We start from the raw sequence: 17,214 nt of genomic DNA, 5'->3' as shown, positions 1-17,214 counted from the left end.
AGGCACACAATTTTGTAATAAAAAATTAACCTAATCGAGTGAGGTAATGCTACAACAAACATATGAAGTTAGAGAATTTGACCATCTAGCCTTCAATGAAGTAATACATGTCAATTTTTAGTAAGTTAACAATGATTAATGCTAAAATTAATGGAAAGTATAGGAACTAAAATGATATTCAATGATTCTGCTTGCACAAAATAAGTCCCAAAAAAACAAACCAATGAAACTCGAGCACGTCAATGAGCAAACATCACAGGAAGCTTCATAGACCAAAAGTAGACGACATCAATATCATACATTTTTTTTATACTTTTACAAGGTGAACCTCTTGCTGAAAGAGACACAGCATCAAAGTTCACAAATTCAACACTCTAAATAAATCATCAATGTGAGACAAGATACAAGTCATGGATAATAAGATTGTTCCACTGCTAAAAATTTTACTGTATATCGAAACACTTCGACGTTTCTCCTACAGGAGGGGGTAAGCATAGCGGTTACAACTCGACAAATGAAATAGAGAGAGAGAGGGTAGCTTAGCTTAATCATTAGATTTGGACCCATGTTCTAAGGCAGACCATCTGATTTGGAGCCATCAGGCTTAATTTCTTGAGGTGCAGAAGCCTTGCGCATAGCACTTCCCAGTTGAATCCCCCCCACAGTAGAACTACCTTCCTTGCCTCCTTGGCTGGAGGCATCGGCGGCTGCTCTAAGTCCCTTTCTTTTCTTCACCTTCTGAGCCCAACCAACTAGGCCTACTTGTACATGTTCATCAAAGATTGCTTTCTTGAAAGAACTTCCCATCTACATTTTATTCCATTGGCAAACAATTAGCTAGATAGGTTAACAATCAGTCAGGTTGATGATAATAAAATTCTTCCACCCCCTTCGGAGATCAGCCTCCTCGCTAGCACATCACCCGGTGTCTGGCTCTAATATTATTTATAACAGCCCAAGCCCACCGCTAGCAAATGTTGTCCTTTTCGGGCTTTCCCTTTCGGGCTTCCCCTTAGAGTTTTGAAAACGCGTCAGCTAGGGAGAGATTTCCACATCGTTATAAACAATGTTTCATTCTCCTCCCTAACCGATGTGGGATCTCACAATAACTATTTCTTGTTTTTGTTTCCTAATTTTAAATTAAAAGTGTAAAATTTTTACATGAAAATAAGTTTTTAAAACTAATGAAAAACGAGACTTAAGGACTTGACATTCCTGTCCCGTTTTGTTGTTCATAACAGAACTCAAAGCAATCAGTTGAATTTCATCCATATGTAGTTGTGTAAATAAGAAGATTTACGAAAGAATTTGACTATGATAAGCTCTCTTAATGACCCGTCACTTGACTCACCTGAGTGACGATGGCGTAGAGCGGTAGGGTGCTGTAACTGCAAAGAACCTGAATAAACACCCTGATCCAGAAATAGATTTAATTGGAAATTAGTGACCATCATCAAGTAATTGTGTTGCAGGAAAACCAAAATATGGAGTTTCTGTTTTACCCAATAATAAGCCTTGGAATGATATAGCGGACTTGGCCCATGATGCACGAGTCAAAGCCATATTGAACCTAGAAACATAACAAAGCAAGGATCAACTTCGGGTCTAAATTAAACGATAGTTCACCACAATCACCAGAAGATACAGTCAGTTTGCTGCTTACCCATATCCAGAAGAAAAATCCAATCTCGAAAGCATTTTGGAATAGTATGAAATGGATCAAGAAGAGAACAAAACGGGGCCGCTGAAACCAAAAGTGATCATCAGATGGTTGGACTACTAGCTCGCCTTCAATTGCTATGTGCTTCTCGGCAACCTCGTGAGCCAGCTGGGTTATCACATGTTCCAGCTTTGTTCCCACAGCGAGCAGAAGCTGGAAAAAGAGGAGTAATAATTATCTCATATGAAATGTACAAGAAAGAAATTGTAAAAGTATAACAGAACTTCATACCATTTCAAGAAAATAGCTGAAGTTAAAAGGATAAACAGCATTTGGGAGCTCATTGGGTGGTTTTACGAGAGAGTATAACAGCCCAAGCCCACCGCTAGTAGATATTGTTTTCTTTGGGCTTTCCTTTTCGGGCTTCCCCTCAAGGTTTTTAAAACTCGTCTGTTAGGGAGAGGTTTCCACACCCTTATAAAGAATGTTTCGTTCTCCTCTCCAACCAATATGGGATCTCATAGAGAGTGATCGCGATGTTTGAGTTCCTCTAATGAATTGTAAAATTGTATTTTCTTAGTCTGAGTTATCAATATAATCTCGATTATCAATTCTCTGGTTTCTACCAGAGATATTATTACTCACAAACCAATACTTAAAAACTTACCATTGCCATCTACAAACCCCCACGATCTTGTAATGAATTGTAAAATTCAGTAAAGTAAATAAGCCTTCGCAGCTATATTATGACAACTTAACAAGAAATAGATTTGTGAGAGGTGATTAAAAAAGTACTCACAACGAAAGGAATGAATGCTATCCAGAAATATGTATGCCAACCTGTATGTGCAAATAGAAAATAATGATTAACACATTAACACTTTTTTTATACAGATAATAAAATGGGAGCTCACCCTGATATATAAAGCACGTATTGAACTTACATATAGCAACTATTCAAAAAGGTTTTTATCTGAATAGCGAAGGATAAAGTTTTATCTATGAGATACTAACATGGGTGTCTCTAGTTGTGGGAGGGATGGCAGAATGGATTTAGAATGTTCGGAGATAGTCCCCAAAGTTTTGGGTTTGAGGGATTGTGTGAGATCCCACATCGGTTGGAGAGAAGAATGGAGCATTGCTTACAAGTGTGTGGAAACCTCTCCCTACCAGACGTATTTTAAAACCTTGATGGAAGGAAAAAGCCCAAAGAGGACAATATCTGCTAGCAGTGGACTTGGGCTCTTATCCTTTGGAGAAGAGTCAGATGTTTTGAGATATTATTCAAAGGGTGGTAAGAGATTAAGATGTTTAGATATACCCTCCATGTTTTTAGATTCAAGTCCCGGATAGAAAACTAATTCAAAATCCTTGTCCTTGGAAGTTGGTGAACCATGAGCATAATACAAGTGAGGCTATTGATATTCTGAGAATTAATAATATGACCACAACAACATATTCAAAGACAATCTTGTGGGCATTATTTGATATTAAATTCAAGGAAATTCCATGTATTAACGAATCAAAGAAGTGCCAATACCATTAACATTAAGGAACAAGAAGACAACCACGAAGATCCAAAGATACCAACTGCAACAAAGAATGTAAAAGAAAATGAGAAAACTGAGGAAAAGAAAAATGAAAGTAGAAAATGTATCATGATTGGCACAACTACAAAATTGAGAAACCAGGCAGCGAAATGTAAAAGGGTACTTCCAGTTCCAGATATTACTTGCCTGATACCGACAACATGCTTGAAATCATCTTCAAGGGCACGTATCATGTACTTGTGAAAATTAAACTTCGGGTTGCCCCTGCAGTGTGTCTACAGCAGTGAAACTTTTATTATGCAGTTGGAGAATGAAAGTCAAATATACATCAATACTGAATCGTAGATGGCTTACCATAATGAAACCAAGCCGTAACGTTATATAATCTGATTTAGTAACAGAAGCATAAAATTGCTTGAGGAAGGAATGCTGAAGAAAACCCAAGAAAAGTGTTAAAACAACAAGAAAACAACAAGCAATAACTCTTAACAGCATCAAAGGTTTGGATTCCAAAAGACGCGTTCAAACTTCAAAATGTGTTGCCTACACATAGCAGGATAAATATAAAAGTACCCTGAGAATATATACATGAACATTTTTTTCAAACGAAGGCGACAGAACTTCACCCTCGGCATTTGATTATCATTCATTTGTTATTTTGATTTTCTACATCCTTTGAGCCACTAGTTAAATACAGAGGAGAAACAAGGTCCATGTTGTACTATCTTATTAGGAACCACGAATCTCCAAAATGGTATAATATTATCCACTTTGAGTATAAGCTCTCGTAGCTTTGCTTTTGGCTTCCCAAAAGGCCTCATATCAATAGAAATGTATTCCGTACTTATAAACTCATGATCATTCCTTAAATTAGCCAATGTGGGATTCACTCCCAACAATCAACACATCTTCCATGAGATTCTACAAGCATTTCTTTTCCTTTGATTGTACGTATCGATATTCACAATCAGCATCTCAACAATTTTTTCTCAATGTACAATTATATTATTTAAATCTTAAGAAACCACGCAATCACTTCACTAACATGAAACGCTTTCAGTGCACCTTCTAACTTCAAGGCAAGCAAGAAATTCATTGCTTTGCCTTGGAATGCACCTTCCAATTTGAAAACAGGAATGCACCTTCCAATTTGAAAACATGCCCATGGTATTAGAATTAGCAGAGAACATAACTACAATTGAACGAAATATTTTATTTAAAAAATAGTTGTGATAGAAACTTCTAGGAACCAGGATGTGAAGAAGAAAAGCTAAGGGAAGGCATCCAACATCAAGCAAAACAAGATTGAAGGCAGTATGATAGATTTATGTTGAGAAAATGATTTGACCTACCAACCAACCCAGAAGAGCTGAATCTTTACCAATACCCAAAAAGTGGTCCTTGATAAAAGCATGTTGATGGACATGGGTGACTTTTGGTTTTAGAACTGCAAAAGCATCAGGATTATAGTAAGACCAAAAAGAAAAACCAAACCACATAAACATGTTAGGTGAACCAAGCAGAGACCTTTCCAGCGCAAAAATCAACTCAAGAGTTCTTTTTAGAATTTATTCACACAGCTCTTCCAATCTCAAATTATTTCACTTTTCATGGGATTTCATTTATATGGGGATGTATCAAGAATTTAATGATGATATACATCCAAAATGACCAGAAAATATTAGTGTTAAATGGTTACCTTGTTCGGTATCGTAATTCTCTTTTGCAATAGAATCCTCCCAATGCTTCCACTGACGAATCTATATCATTACACAGAATTAAAACTGAGATCAAATAGTTAATGATAACTATCAGAAAATAAGCCTACTAGTTGCTTACCTTCAATCCTCCAAAAACTACAGTGAGAACGCAAAATGACACGTGGACGATAGCTAGGATGAATATAAAAATATGTAAATGATGTAATGCTTCAAGTGATAGCAATGGCACCTTATTCTGGAGAGGAGAAACATATAAATGAGAGAAGTCAAATTAAAATCAATTCATTAAGACTAAGATATTTGTAGAGGAAGAGTAATGAAGCCAAGATAATGTAAGACACCAATAAGACAGACGTGTGAATTGTGGATACAACCTCAATTTCCACGACAAAAGGCCATAAAAATATTTATATTACAATTGATTTTATTTGCTAATACTTGAAATAGAAATCATTTTAAATTGATTTTGTGCTTGGTAAACCCATTTAGAATCAGAATTTTTTTAAAAAAAAATACAGTACACTAGAGTTAATATTTACTTTTTCTGACACTTGGAATGAAAATTTGTTCCATATAATATCCATCACAAAAATAAAGATAGAAGGAAATAATTTAACAAAAAAAGAAAGAAAAAGGCAAGAGTTTATAAATTTAAAAATCAAAGTAAGATTCTTTACCTTTTTTAAGAGAATCTCATTCCCCTAAAATTATGACTTTGATCTCTAATTTGGTGGGAGACACAAGTAAGGTATCATATAACCAGGAGACACATACGAATCATGAATAATACTTTCTTCCCCCACCTCCAATCCCCCAAATATATATATATATATCATATAAGAATGTGGTAGAATGATTCTCATTCCTTCATTGACAAGTAAACACAGACTCAAAGTTTACTCTCTTCAAATTGGCAAGTATTCTATTCCATCAAGTCTACCTGGGATACAGTGGTATCATAATTATTCTCACCTAACCCTTAAATGATAGCCCAATGTGTTTTCCATCCTTAAACCTTGAAGCAGAGGAAAATAAATATTTTTTCTATAAAAAAAACATATTGGAAGAAAAGCACAATAAACTTTATATGTTTTCCATCCCCAAACTTTCCACAAAACTCAATGAATTTCAAACTTGTACAATACCATCAAATGTATAGAACAGTAAGCAATGAACAGAATCAAACAACTCCAGTACTATAATCTAATAAATATTCATTCAATACACCATTTAAACATAATTGAGCATCAATGGTGAGCATAATTGAGATCGCTAGGTTAATCTTCACCTTTTTAGCACAATAACCAGCCTGTGCAGCCGATCCCTCAGATAGAAGGCGCCTGGCCGAGCCAGAAATACTCGTTACAAAGAACGTTTGAAAATGTTTCGTCGTTGACGAACCAGTTTCACCAGAGTGCGAATCGTGTTCAGCTTTAGCTTTATCCTTCAGATTACACGGAAGGAAATGCTCAGTCAAACTCTCAGGAACACATAATTTTGAGATAACGCCTTGAAATACAGTGAGCAGAAGCGAAATAAACCCCAAAAGCATCAATTCTGCAGCATCCAAATTCCAAAATAAGGACAGAAAATTCAACAACCTAAACAGTAACACAGCAAAATTCGAAAAGCGAAAAGGCAAATACACACACACACAAGAATGAACAGGAGAAAGAAGGAAGCAAAAGGAAAATCAAACGGACTATGGATTCAGATTCGGAATCAAATCGAACCTTCTTTAACTTTCTGAAGAGCTTCATAGAGCGGCTTCTGGTTCTTTTTCTTGAGGTATTTTCCGAGGAAGTGTAAGAGGCGCTCTAAGGCGAGGGAAATGGCGACGATGACGGTACAGACGGCGGCAACAACCCACGTCGGGGTAAATTCCAGCGTCGTTCCTTCACCTCCGCCGCTCATTTCGGCTCTGTTTCTTCACAGACTTCACTTCACTTCACTTCACTCAGCTGAGAAGATTATCAAAATGAAAAGAAAGAAAGAAAAAGAAAATTCCTCCGGGTTTCAACCTGCTCTGAAAGCTCCGTGTTGTTCGTTACAAATTGTTGTCCTTAAATTTATACAACAATTTATAATATATTATTAATCTACGTAGAAATTAATTCCATCTTTTTTAATTCTCCACGTTGCAGGTTTATAATTTTATTTTATTAATTCTTAAATTCATCCATATTTAAGAACACATTCTACCCCTAGTTAACTCATGTTGGTTGGTTGGTTTGTTTGTTTTTCTTAATAACAAATGTGAGGGCTCGGATTTCAAAGTTCGACCTCGAATTATGTTCATGTTTGTCTGGTTGACTAATATTATAATACTTTTTATGTTTGTAAATGTTCGAGTTAGTTTATATCCTCCTTCATTAATGATCTCAGGTTTCGTATTAATCTAGGTGGCTACCATAATTCGAGTAAAGATGATCATCCAAACTAATTCAAATAGGATTCTATAGGGTCGTTCTGCCTTTCAACTTTGAATCCAGGTGAAATGACCCTGATTAGGGACGTTGTTGCATTAGAGCATCTATTCTCTAATTTAGATGAAGGTGGTCGTCCACATGAACATTCTTGTTCATCTCTAAGAACTCCAACTTGAATTACATGAAGTTCGAATTTAAATTTGTTAAGAATGAAAAAGCTCGAGGTTAAACTGGGACATGAGCGTAAGAACATGGCGGCCTCAAGGGCTGCTCCTCTCGTGGTCAACCTCCACGAATCCATGTTTTTTTTGAGTCCCACACGTTTTAAATCATTTTATTTATTTATTTTTAAAATCATTTTTTTAATTTTTAAAAATCCATTTTGGAATTTGGATAAATAGTGATCTCCACTCCCAATTAATGACAAGATTTGTCCAATCAGGGGGCCCACAACTTGTTTGAGATTTTTTCTTTTTCAAAAATGGATAATTATTAGCCTGACTTTAAAGTGAAAACTTTTTAAAATTCAAATCCGATTGGATAAACTTTATCTTAAATTGATTCATTATTTAACTAAAATTTCAAATATTTATTTTAAAAATGAATATAAGTTAAATGGATTCATAAAATATCACTAATATAGATATAATATAATATTTAAATTCATTTTATTACGTCTTTATTAATATATTTATTATTTTTTTATATTTATAATTTTTCTAAAAATATCTATTAACTCCGATCTTTTTCGTAAATATGATGATTAAAACTACTAAATGAAACAAATCCTACCAAATATATAAGCGAAGATAAAATATGTTGAAATGACTCAAGTTGGTATGTGGAGACAATTTTCACTCTTAGAAGCGAGAGGTAAGTAACTTGACTATATTGTAAATGATGCATCAGAATGTCATAAAACATTAGGGGTCGAATCCAATTTTTTTTTTAGAAATTCAGTATTTTAAAAAATCATGAATTTGTAATTTAATTTTTTAAAAAAATCAAGAAAAATTGTTCTTGAATCTATATTTCCTAATTTCAATCCCTTCCCATTAGTTCTTATTTGTTTGTTAATAATATAAAATAAAAGGAACATAAATATTATTATTTTCTTTATATTGAAAAAATAGAAAAGGAAAAAATTAGTTTAAATTTTTATTAAAAGGAAGAGAAAATCCAATTACAGTAAGTTTGCAAATTAGGATTTCTTCTATGCAAAGTAATTCTTTGTCACGTGCGCGTTTCGATGACCGTGCGAGGAACATAACTATTTTCTTAAATTAAAAAAAAACATAAAGGGATTACTTTACTTCTACTCATAGTCTTAGATTAAAACTTTAAATTTATTAATTAAAAGGTTTAAAGTTGGAATTAATTTTTAAAAAAGTAATTTAAACTAATTTTTATTCTTAAATAGGATTATTTTATTGCATCAACGTTAAAATATCTGAACACGTTAAATACGTTGGTTGCTAAAGTTATATAACAAAACCATAGTAATTTAAATGGGCCTAGCCCATCAAAATTCTCTAGTTTGAGGCCCAATATTTAAAGTCTACGTAATGAGCTAGGCCCAAATTAAATCTAACTAATACTAAATAGATGTATTATAAGACAGCTGGCTAACATTGTCTTTTTTGAGCTATTTCTTTTCCGCTATCTGGTTATGTGTCCACCAAGGAGAGTTTCTACACTCTTGTAAAGAATGTTTCGTTCTCCTTTTCAATCATTGTAGGATCTTACATGTGCATATTCTATTACTCATATCTCGATTTCAACTTAGAATGCGATGAACCACTGAACCAGAGTGAAAATTGGGCTGGACCAAACTAAAATCGAGCGTTGAATCGAACCAAGTCGAACGGTCTTGATGGTGTCATTACCTTTTAAAGTAAATAGTCATATGTTCAAGAAAAGGGTATTGAAATGATGATATGGATGGTAAAAGATTCCTTCCCTTAAAGTCAATTGTTTAAAAAAAACACAAAATGGGTTGTTTTGTTTGTGGGAATTGAAAAGGAAGCATTAAAAAACCCAAAAGAAAAAGGGTTCCATGAAAAGAAAACACCAAAAACAAAGGCTTCAAAGAGAAGAGTTTGAGTAAACAAACACTGAAAGGAATTGATAGTAATGAGGAGAAGAAACCTTGAATTACCTCTCTTCCTTCTCTTCTTCTCTTCTTCTTTGAAAAGTTGGTTCCTTTATGGGTTCCCCATAAGAGCCCATCTCTTCATCTATGCAGGCTGTTCTAATGAGAAATACCAACAAAATTCCCAATTTGAATCGAATTTCAACTCCTTGCTATCATCAATGGTGTCCTCATCTTCCCAAATGACCTACAATGGCTATGCCATTGGCAATGACTCCTCAGCCCAGTCTGAGGGAGCCATTTTTGGGCTCTATCAATGTAGAGGGGACATGGCCATAACTGATTGCTCAAAGTGTATACAGAATGGAGTGAACCAAGTTCACTTGGCATGCCCTTATTCTTATGGGGCATCCCTACAATTGGAGGGGTGTTATGTGAGATATGAGCACTTGGATTTCTTGGGGAAGTTGGACACTAGTGTGAGGTTCAAGAAGTGTAGCTCGAGCTCGAGTAATGATGTCGAGTTCTTTCGAAGGCGGGACGACGTGCTTGGTGATATGCAGGTCGGGGCGGGGAATGGATTTAGGGTTAGTAGTTCAGGGTTGGTGCAAGGGTATGCTCAGTGTTTGGGGGATTTGAGTTCACAAGATTGTTCTTCTTGCCTTGCTGATGCTGTTGGAAAGTTGAAGAGCTTGTGTGGATCAGCTGCTGCTGCTGATGTCTTTTTGGGACAGTGTTATGCTCGCTATTGGGCATCTGGCTTCTACCCTAATTCGTCTGGTAAGCCTTGCTTTCCAAAAACTAGTTCATTATTCTTTTCTATCACTTTCGGTGAGTTCCAACGTCGGTTGGAGAGGAAAACGAAACATTCATTATAAGGGTGTGGAAACCTCGAGACTAACGATGATACGTAATGGGCTAAAGCGAACAGTATTTATTAGCGATAAGCTTGAAATGTTATAAATGATATTAGAGCCAGACACCGAGCAGTGTGTTAGTGAGGTCACTGGGCCCTAAGAGGGGTGTATTGTGAGATCCCACATTGGTTGGAGAGGAGAACAAAACATTCCTTATAACGGTGTGAAAGCCTCTCCCTAGCAGATGTATCACAAAACTGTGAGGCTGACGGCGATACATAACAGGCTAAAGCAAACAATATCAGATAGCGGTGGGCTTGAAATGTTATAAATGATATTAGAGCCAGATACTGGGCAGTGTGTAAGTGAAGACTCTGGCCCCTAAGGGGGTAGATTGTGAGATCCCACATCGGTTGGAGAGGAGAACGAAACATTCCTTATAAGGGTGTGGAAGCCTCTCCCTATCAAGACGCGTTTTAAAACCGTGAGGCTAACAACAATACGTAACGGCTTGAACTGTTACAAATGGTATCAAAACCAGACGCTGGAGGGGGATTGTGAGATCCCACATCGGTTGGGGAGGAGAACAAAACATCAAAACATTCTTTTTAAGGTTGTGGAGATCTCTCCCCAGCAGACGTGTTTTAAAACCGTGAGGCAGACTAAAACACTTTTTCATAAACTAGTGGGGGGTCTTTTTCTTAAGGGCGTTCTCAACTCATCGATTATGTTTGCATAACCTAAAAGTCGAGCCTATGTTTAATGCCCGAGAATTAGGCACGCTTTTATACCAAAGAAAAACTCATATACGATACAAAGTTGTGAGTTGTTTGATCGTGAGTTAAAAATAAAATAGTCATGTGAATAGATTCGAAGTTTTGAATGTTCTACCAACATCTAGACCTCTCATTTCATTTGGTGAAGATGAAGACGAGAGTGTTCTAGAGAGATGTAAAATGGGTCAACAAGTAATTCTTTTAATAAAAAGAAAAAAAAGATTTAAAGCATTCCACTTTAATTTGTGTTCTTTTTAGGCATTGTTTTTTCCATTGGTGCTATCCCCTACTTATTCCTGCTACCTCAACCTTTTGTTCTTCTTTATGTTCCTTTCACAATAAAGCTATCTTAAAATTGCATTTTTCCAAGGCCCTTTTCCAAATCTAAACAAAATTATTGGGTTGGTATTGAAAATAGTGTTTCACCCAATTTTGTTCAAATGACATTCTCCATATTTTGGATCCAAAAAGCTCCCACTTACCCCCAAAAAGGGGTTGATTTCAGAACAATCCCCAATTTTATTCAAAATTCCATTGAAGTGAAATTTTGGGCCCATCAAATGATGTTCTTTCTTCCTGTTATCTCGATTTTTAAATCAGTTTAAAATAATTGTACTCTAGTTTCTTAGCACCGAAAATATTTGAATTCGAGGTCAAATTCCAAAGATAAAAAATTTTGGATTTTGAAAATATGTCTACAAAAAGTAGATATCAAACCGAAGAAACTATAGATAAAAGTAGTGAAAACGATAAGAATAGACTAAATAAGAGTTATTCATTAAAAATAACCCGTGTCTCTTAAAAACAAAAAAATGAAAACGCTACCGAACCCATGTGTCGAAATTTTGTTTACCTCCCTCAAAAACCCAAACATATCTTGATCTTGCTTTTACTTTTTAGATTAAAAGTTTTAGTGGGAAACTTTTCCTAAGCCATAAAGTTCACAAATATAGGGCCACATTTTATGTGCTTTTGCATTGTATATACATAAGATGCAGCCTCTTTAGCTCAAGCTTCAAACAACAATCCTTCACAAAACTATAAATTCTCATTCCAGTTTCTTCGAGCGACGACCAAGCGGGAAAGACCATTGCGATCATCATCGGCGTCGTTGCTGGTCTCGCCATCCTTGTTGTTCTCCTCTCAGTTTGCAGAAGAGCCATGGGTAAATAAAAATCAAAACTTTGCCTCTCTTCTAGTTCATGTCAAGTTTGCAAATAATTTCATTTTTTTGTTTTGTTTACAAGTCATGATTCTTTGTGAAATGCAGAAAGCTGAGAGGAGAAGGGAGAGATTTGTGCTGTTTTTGCTTTAATGGAGAATATATATCATGGAGAGAGATGAAAGTTTCCCACCAAAAATGTTTATTAAAAAATATTATTGTGATGCCACTCTTATCTTCAACATACCCTTTTTCTTTGGGATTGGGTCATTTTGCTTTTTGGGGCCTCAATTTTGAAAATATTCATATTGTATGATGAATTGAAAGAAAAAATTGCAAGTGGGTGCTATCTTCTAGTGTTAAGTGCCACTCTCTAAATGTCATCAACTTGAAAAGGGCTGTAGATTCCCTTTGATCTCTTCGTGTTCCTCAACAAAAACCCAACCTACCCATTTATTAGGTTGATTTATTAATGTTATGGAAGAAACGTGAGATATTATAATAATCCACCTCACTTAGACTTTTAAAATTGTCAATTTAAGTCCTTGTTGATGATATAACAATGAAATAGGTTTTCAACGTATCAGTTGGAGAGAGAAACGAAACATTACGAACATTTCTTATGAAGATATGAAAAAACTTGCCTGCATATCTACGGTCCGCAGATATGGTGACACAAATGTTTCAAAGATTTAACAGCAACATTCGACCGACCATAATCATGTTAGAAATCACAAATCTCCACAATGGTAGATATTGTCCACTCTAAGCACAAATGCTCACAAATTTCCACAATGATATGATATTGTCCACTTTGAGCCTAAGCTCTCATAAATGTAGATGTATTCCTTACTTATAAACCAATGATCATTCCTAAATTAGCCAATGTGAGACTCTCCAAATAATCATCTTCTCGAACAAAGTACACTATAGAGCCTATAGAGACTCCCCCAAGGCCTATGGAGCCCTCAAACAACCTTCCCTTAATCGAGGCTCGACTCCTTCTTTGAAGTTCTCAAACAAAGTACACCCTTATTCGACACTTGAGGATTATATTGACACAACTAAGTTAAGGGCAAGACTTTGATACCATGTTAGGAACCACGACTCTTCACAATAGTACAACACTTTGAGCCTAAGCTCTCGCAGTTTTGTTTTTTTGTTTCTCCAAAAAGTCTGGATGCCAATGGAGATGTATTCTTAACCTATAAACTCAAGATTATCTCTTAAATTAGCCAATATGACTCCCTCCTGACCATTCTCAACCAATCAAATAAGCAGTTCACTAAATAATCAGAGATATGTAGAAATGAGCCAGCATTTCGCAGATTATAAACCAATCACCTGAATCTGTTAATTAGGATGTCTCAAATTCTCATTAAGAGCATCAAGCAACGTTCGCTTAGTCTCTTCCAGCAATGGCAAATGAGATAGAGAAATACACCAAATGAAACGAGAGCCAGCTGCATGCACTATCCCTCCACCCTTTCAACGATATAGTCGTGCCGTTTCATTGGCAGGAACGATGGCAGGAACAATGCCAGCAACACGTTTATGCATATCTGAAAACAACAGTTGGACATAATTTTTCATTCCATGTAACCCAGATTTCATTAAGAGAAAGAAGAGTGCAAAAGGTGACCACAAAAACATTGGCCAAGATCACATAAAGGAGCCACCAAAAACGAATTATGAAAGAGCTCCAATTGTTTGTGTTAAAAAGAAAAATGAAGTCGCATTATAACTTCGTATTATGAACACAAGGGAAGCATGAAGTGTACAAAACTTTTGAACTTCTCCAAAAATCCCTCTCTAAATCCTCCAACACGCCCAGCTATACAACTTTCGAGTAGTTGGAAATTATCATTAATAGTTATGAACTTGGAACACTTGAACTGACCAGTTATATCTTAAATGGGGAACTATAGAATAGAAGATGCAATTGGATAAGTTAATTTCAGCTAGTGTTTACATGGATGAGAAAAATCAAATTTTAGAGGGAAGAGTGGATAGAGTGGCCAAAAAATAAAGCTATGCATTTGATTCAAGGTATAGCTTTAACAAGAAATAATTTGTTTAGCAAGGGAGGGAAGAAATTGTACGAACCAGAGGAAAGAATATGTCCACGTTGATGTAATGATAAAACAACTTCACCCACTGCCAACGTTGCACCATAGCGCATGCACAAATCAGATGAGAGAGTGTAAGAAATTAACTTCTCTATAGCATAGCTTGGAAAAGTAGGGGAGGAGAACAAACATTATTTATAAGAGTGTACAAACCTTTCCATAGCAGAAGCGTTTTAAAAATTTTGAGAGAAAGCTCAGAAGTCCAAAGAAAACAATATCGGTTAGCGGTGGGCTTGGGCCGTTACATTTTTCAAGGGCAAAAAGGACATTTGCAACCAGTTCTCTCAGACCTTTATCCTGAAACATGCAAACCATGAAACTGAGAAAACACGTCACAGGGTTTACTGCTAAATAGAAAATGAGCTTCTCATTTTATGAGTAACGATTGCAAACACATTTGACAATAAAATTCTGTCTGCGATGCTTATCAATCACAAGGGTTGAAGAGTGGGAAATATCCCTCAATTCTAAAACTTATATGTGCCAATATCCTAAAAAATGAATTGTGTATAGACAACTATGATCCCAACTTCAAACCATTGAGTGTAGAAAAATCAAAGACCTTCTGGTTAAAACATCAACGAAATCAAGAATGAGCAAAAGTATTATGACTAGGGAAAGAACAGCCAAAATGGAATTAATCTTCTTTCAACAAATTTCTCAATCCATCAACTTCAAAATTTGCACAAGCACATTATATGTTAATCAACACCTATCAGGTAATGCCTAGTACAATTCTTGAACAAAGGCAATTAAAGAAATTAAACATTGTCTAAATCCTATGTTCTTTTATGGTTCTACCACATTCTCACTAACATAACAGAACAGAATATCAGAATTCTATATATTGTCATGTGCCAAAGCTACAGACAAATTTAAGGATCATAATGCACCAAAAGTTTAATATTAATAGAGCGCATGAGCAGGAACAAAAAATTTACAAAGAGATACATCTATAAAATTAATTTTAAAATGAATTTCATTAGAAAGAATAGAAAAAAACAGTATGTTGGAAAAATTAAAGAATACCTAATAACATATTTTGTTGCACAGTAGTTTATCAATAAATGGAAGGAGACACCCCTCGTATCGAGCTATACACAGAAACTTTCAGATATTAAGTTACTCGAGACGCAAGTGAAAAATAGTCGGCAGTATTCACTCTATCAATGCCATGTGGATTATTCCCTTGTCTTCTAACATTTTCGTGACTTGAAAAGCTGTTGGGTGAAACCACTCCGTAGCGGACACATTTTTAAAATCTTGACGAGAAGTCCAAAAGAGAAAGCTCAAAAAGAACAATATCTGCTATCAATAAGCTTGAGCCGTTACAAATGGTATCAAAGTTAGACACTGGGTGGTGTGTCAGCGAGGACATTAGGCCCTCAAGGGTGGATTGTGAGATCTCACATCGGTTAGAGAAGGGAACGAAACATTCCTTATAAGAGTGTGGAAACTTCTCCCTAGCAGACGCGTTTTAAAACCTTGAGGTGAAGCCTGAACGAAAAAGGCCAAAGGCAACAAATATTTGCCAACAGTGAGCTTGGGTCGTTACACAATAATAGTGGTGTGAATAGGAACAATAATTCCACTGTTAGGTATTGGTCGAAAATTAAAATTAAAAAGTTTACAGTTTAATACCTCACGATCATAACAAGCAACTGTGAGAAGACGTGGAGCAAGTTGCTTCAAAATCTCTCTCATGTCTGTGCGATGGTAGGCACGGCCAAATGCTCAACACAAACATATGAAACAGCAAGGAAATATTTCAGGAAATTTCATCACGTTCATGAGAACCAGCACTAGGTGGACCTCTTCGAATATCATAATGTAATGCCTGCCAGGAAGTTTAACCCTTCATCAGAATAAAACAGCAAGGAAATATTTCAGAAAATTGGTCCAGCTCCCAGAATCTTGATTCCTGAAACAGAACCACCTTCACCAGCGACATAAATAACCATTAGGACCCCCACCATAGCCATCTTGGCCTCCAGCCTACCGCCATGCCATTAAATTCATATCATCTCAAACACCACGTCTTCCTCTTCACAGATGTAATGAGGAAACACTTCAGAGAGAAAACAAGGAGGCCAGTACACATCTCTACTAGAAACCCTATCCACCTCGCTGACTAGATTGCAGCTGTTTTTCAATCAACATTACCCAAATTTTGAAATATCCCGAATAAACCAATGATTTTATTCTCATTTCCATAGATCTCGTAATCTCCACAGACGTAATAAATTACGAACTCAAAAGCAACTGGTCTTTTAACTTCCATAAACTAATTGAGTCACAACTTTCACTTTAATCAAATAAATAGTCTAGTCAACAAAATGAAAGTTAATTAGACCAGAGCTATAAGCTAAACAGGCACCAATTCACAAAAAAAATTCCAATCCACAAATGAGATATGCGATCTTGAAACAAAATGGAAAAAGAGTTTCGGAAAAGATTACAATGGATCGGATATTGTGGACGGATGAGATGCCGGAGACTCGTTCATTTGAAACGATGTAGTCGAGAATGGACTTAAACAAGCTTCCATTCTTGAAGGAAGTACTTATGGATTACCCTCTCCTTGGATTCGTGCTCGTTATCGTCGTCGTATGTTGTCATTCCGTCGAACTCGTCCTTCTTGGGGCTGTTGCTGTCGTTGCCGCCATGTTCAGAGAAGTAAAAGCTCAGTTCCCGCCCGCTTCACTGAGCTTTGAAGTATATATATATATACTTCTGATGTACACTTAGTTTTTCACCCAATTAAAAATCCATTTAAATGGTATTTCAAAAAAAAAAGTCATTTAAATAACATTTTCTTAAACCTTCGAATATAAACAT

At 35.8% G+C, this 17,214-nt stretch overlaps 2 protein-coding genes across 2 annotated transcripts; one reads left to right on the top strand and one right to left on the bottom strand.

The window, feature by feature from the left end:
* Positions 1-243: 243 nt before the first annotated feature.
* On the bottom strand, positions 244-7,001 carry LOC111499009 (MLO-like protein 1). Its single transcript, XM_023150443.1, has 13 exons — positions 6,665-7,001; positions 6,220-6,488; positions 5,050-5,166; positions 4,910-4,970; positions 4,563-4,657; positions 3,565-3,639; positions 3,397-3,485; positions 3,201-3,250; positions 2,460-2,500; positions 1,664-1,873; positions 1,503-1,570; positions 1,352-1,412; positions 244-807 (listed from the first exon to the last, which is right to left on the bottom strand). The coding sequence occupies exons 1-13, from the start codon at positions 6,843-6,845 to the stop codon at positions 571-573; spliced, it is 1,554 nt and encodes a 517-aa protein (XP_023006211.1). The 5' UTR covers positions 6,846-7,001; the 3' UTR covers positions 244-570.
* Positions 7,002-9,369: 2,368 nt separating this feature from the next.
* LOC111498953 (cysteine-rich repeat secretory protein 15-like) lies at positions 9,370-12,665 on the top strand. Its single transcript, XM_023150347.1, has 3 exons — positions 9,370-10,232; positions 12,143-12,250; positions 12,356-12,665. Exons 1-3 carry the CDS (start codon positions 9,494-9,496, stop codon positions 12,361-12,363), a joined length of 855 nt encoding a protein of 284 aa, XP_023006115.1. The 5' UTR covers positions 9,370-9,493; the 3' UTR covers positions 12,364-12,665.
* The last annotated feature ends 4,549 nt before the right edge of the window (positions 12,666-17,214 follow it).

Source organism: Cucurbita maxima, unplaced genomic scaffold (genome assembly GCF_002738345.1).
Source record: "Cucurbita maxima cultivar Rimu unplaced genomic scaffold, Cmax_1.0 Cma_Scf00026, whole genome shotgun sequence".
NCBI classification, from domain to species: domain Eukaryota; kingdom Viridiplantae; phylum Streptophyta; class Magnoliopsida; order Cucurbitales; family Cucurbitaceae; genus Cucurbita; species Cucurbita maxima.
This window is presented reverse-complemented; position numbering and strand designations above follow the sequence as displayed.

What these genes read in the sequence shown, in the direction of transcription:
- LOC111499009 (XM_023150443.1), bottom strand. Translation starts at nt 6,845, where the DNA reads ATGAGCGGCGGAGGTGAAGGAACGACGCTGGAATTTACCCCGACGTGG. An exon ending in GAATTACGATACCGAACAAG is followed by an intron (nt 4,658 to 4,909) that starts GTAACCATTTAA and finishes ATGCTTTTGCAG; the next exon opens with TTCTAAAACCAAAAGTCACC. An exon ending in CTTGTTCCTTAATGTTAATG is followed by an intron (nt 2,501 to 3,200) that starts GTATTGGCACTT and finishes TTGCACATACAG; the next exon opens with GTTGGCATACATATTTCTGG.
- LOC111498953 (XM_023150347.1), top strand. Translation starts at nt 9,494, where the DNA reads ATGAGGAGAAGAAACCTTGAATTACCTCTCTTCCTTCTCTTCTTCTCT. An exon ending in CTTCTACCCTAATTCGTCTG is followed by an intron (nt 10,233 to 12,142) that starts GTAAGCCTTGCT and finishes TTCTCATTCCAG; the next exon opens with TTTCTTCGAGCGACGACCAA.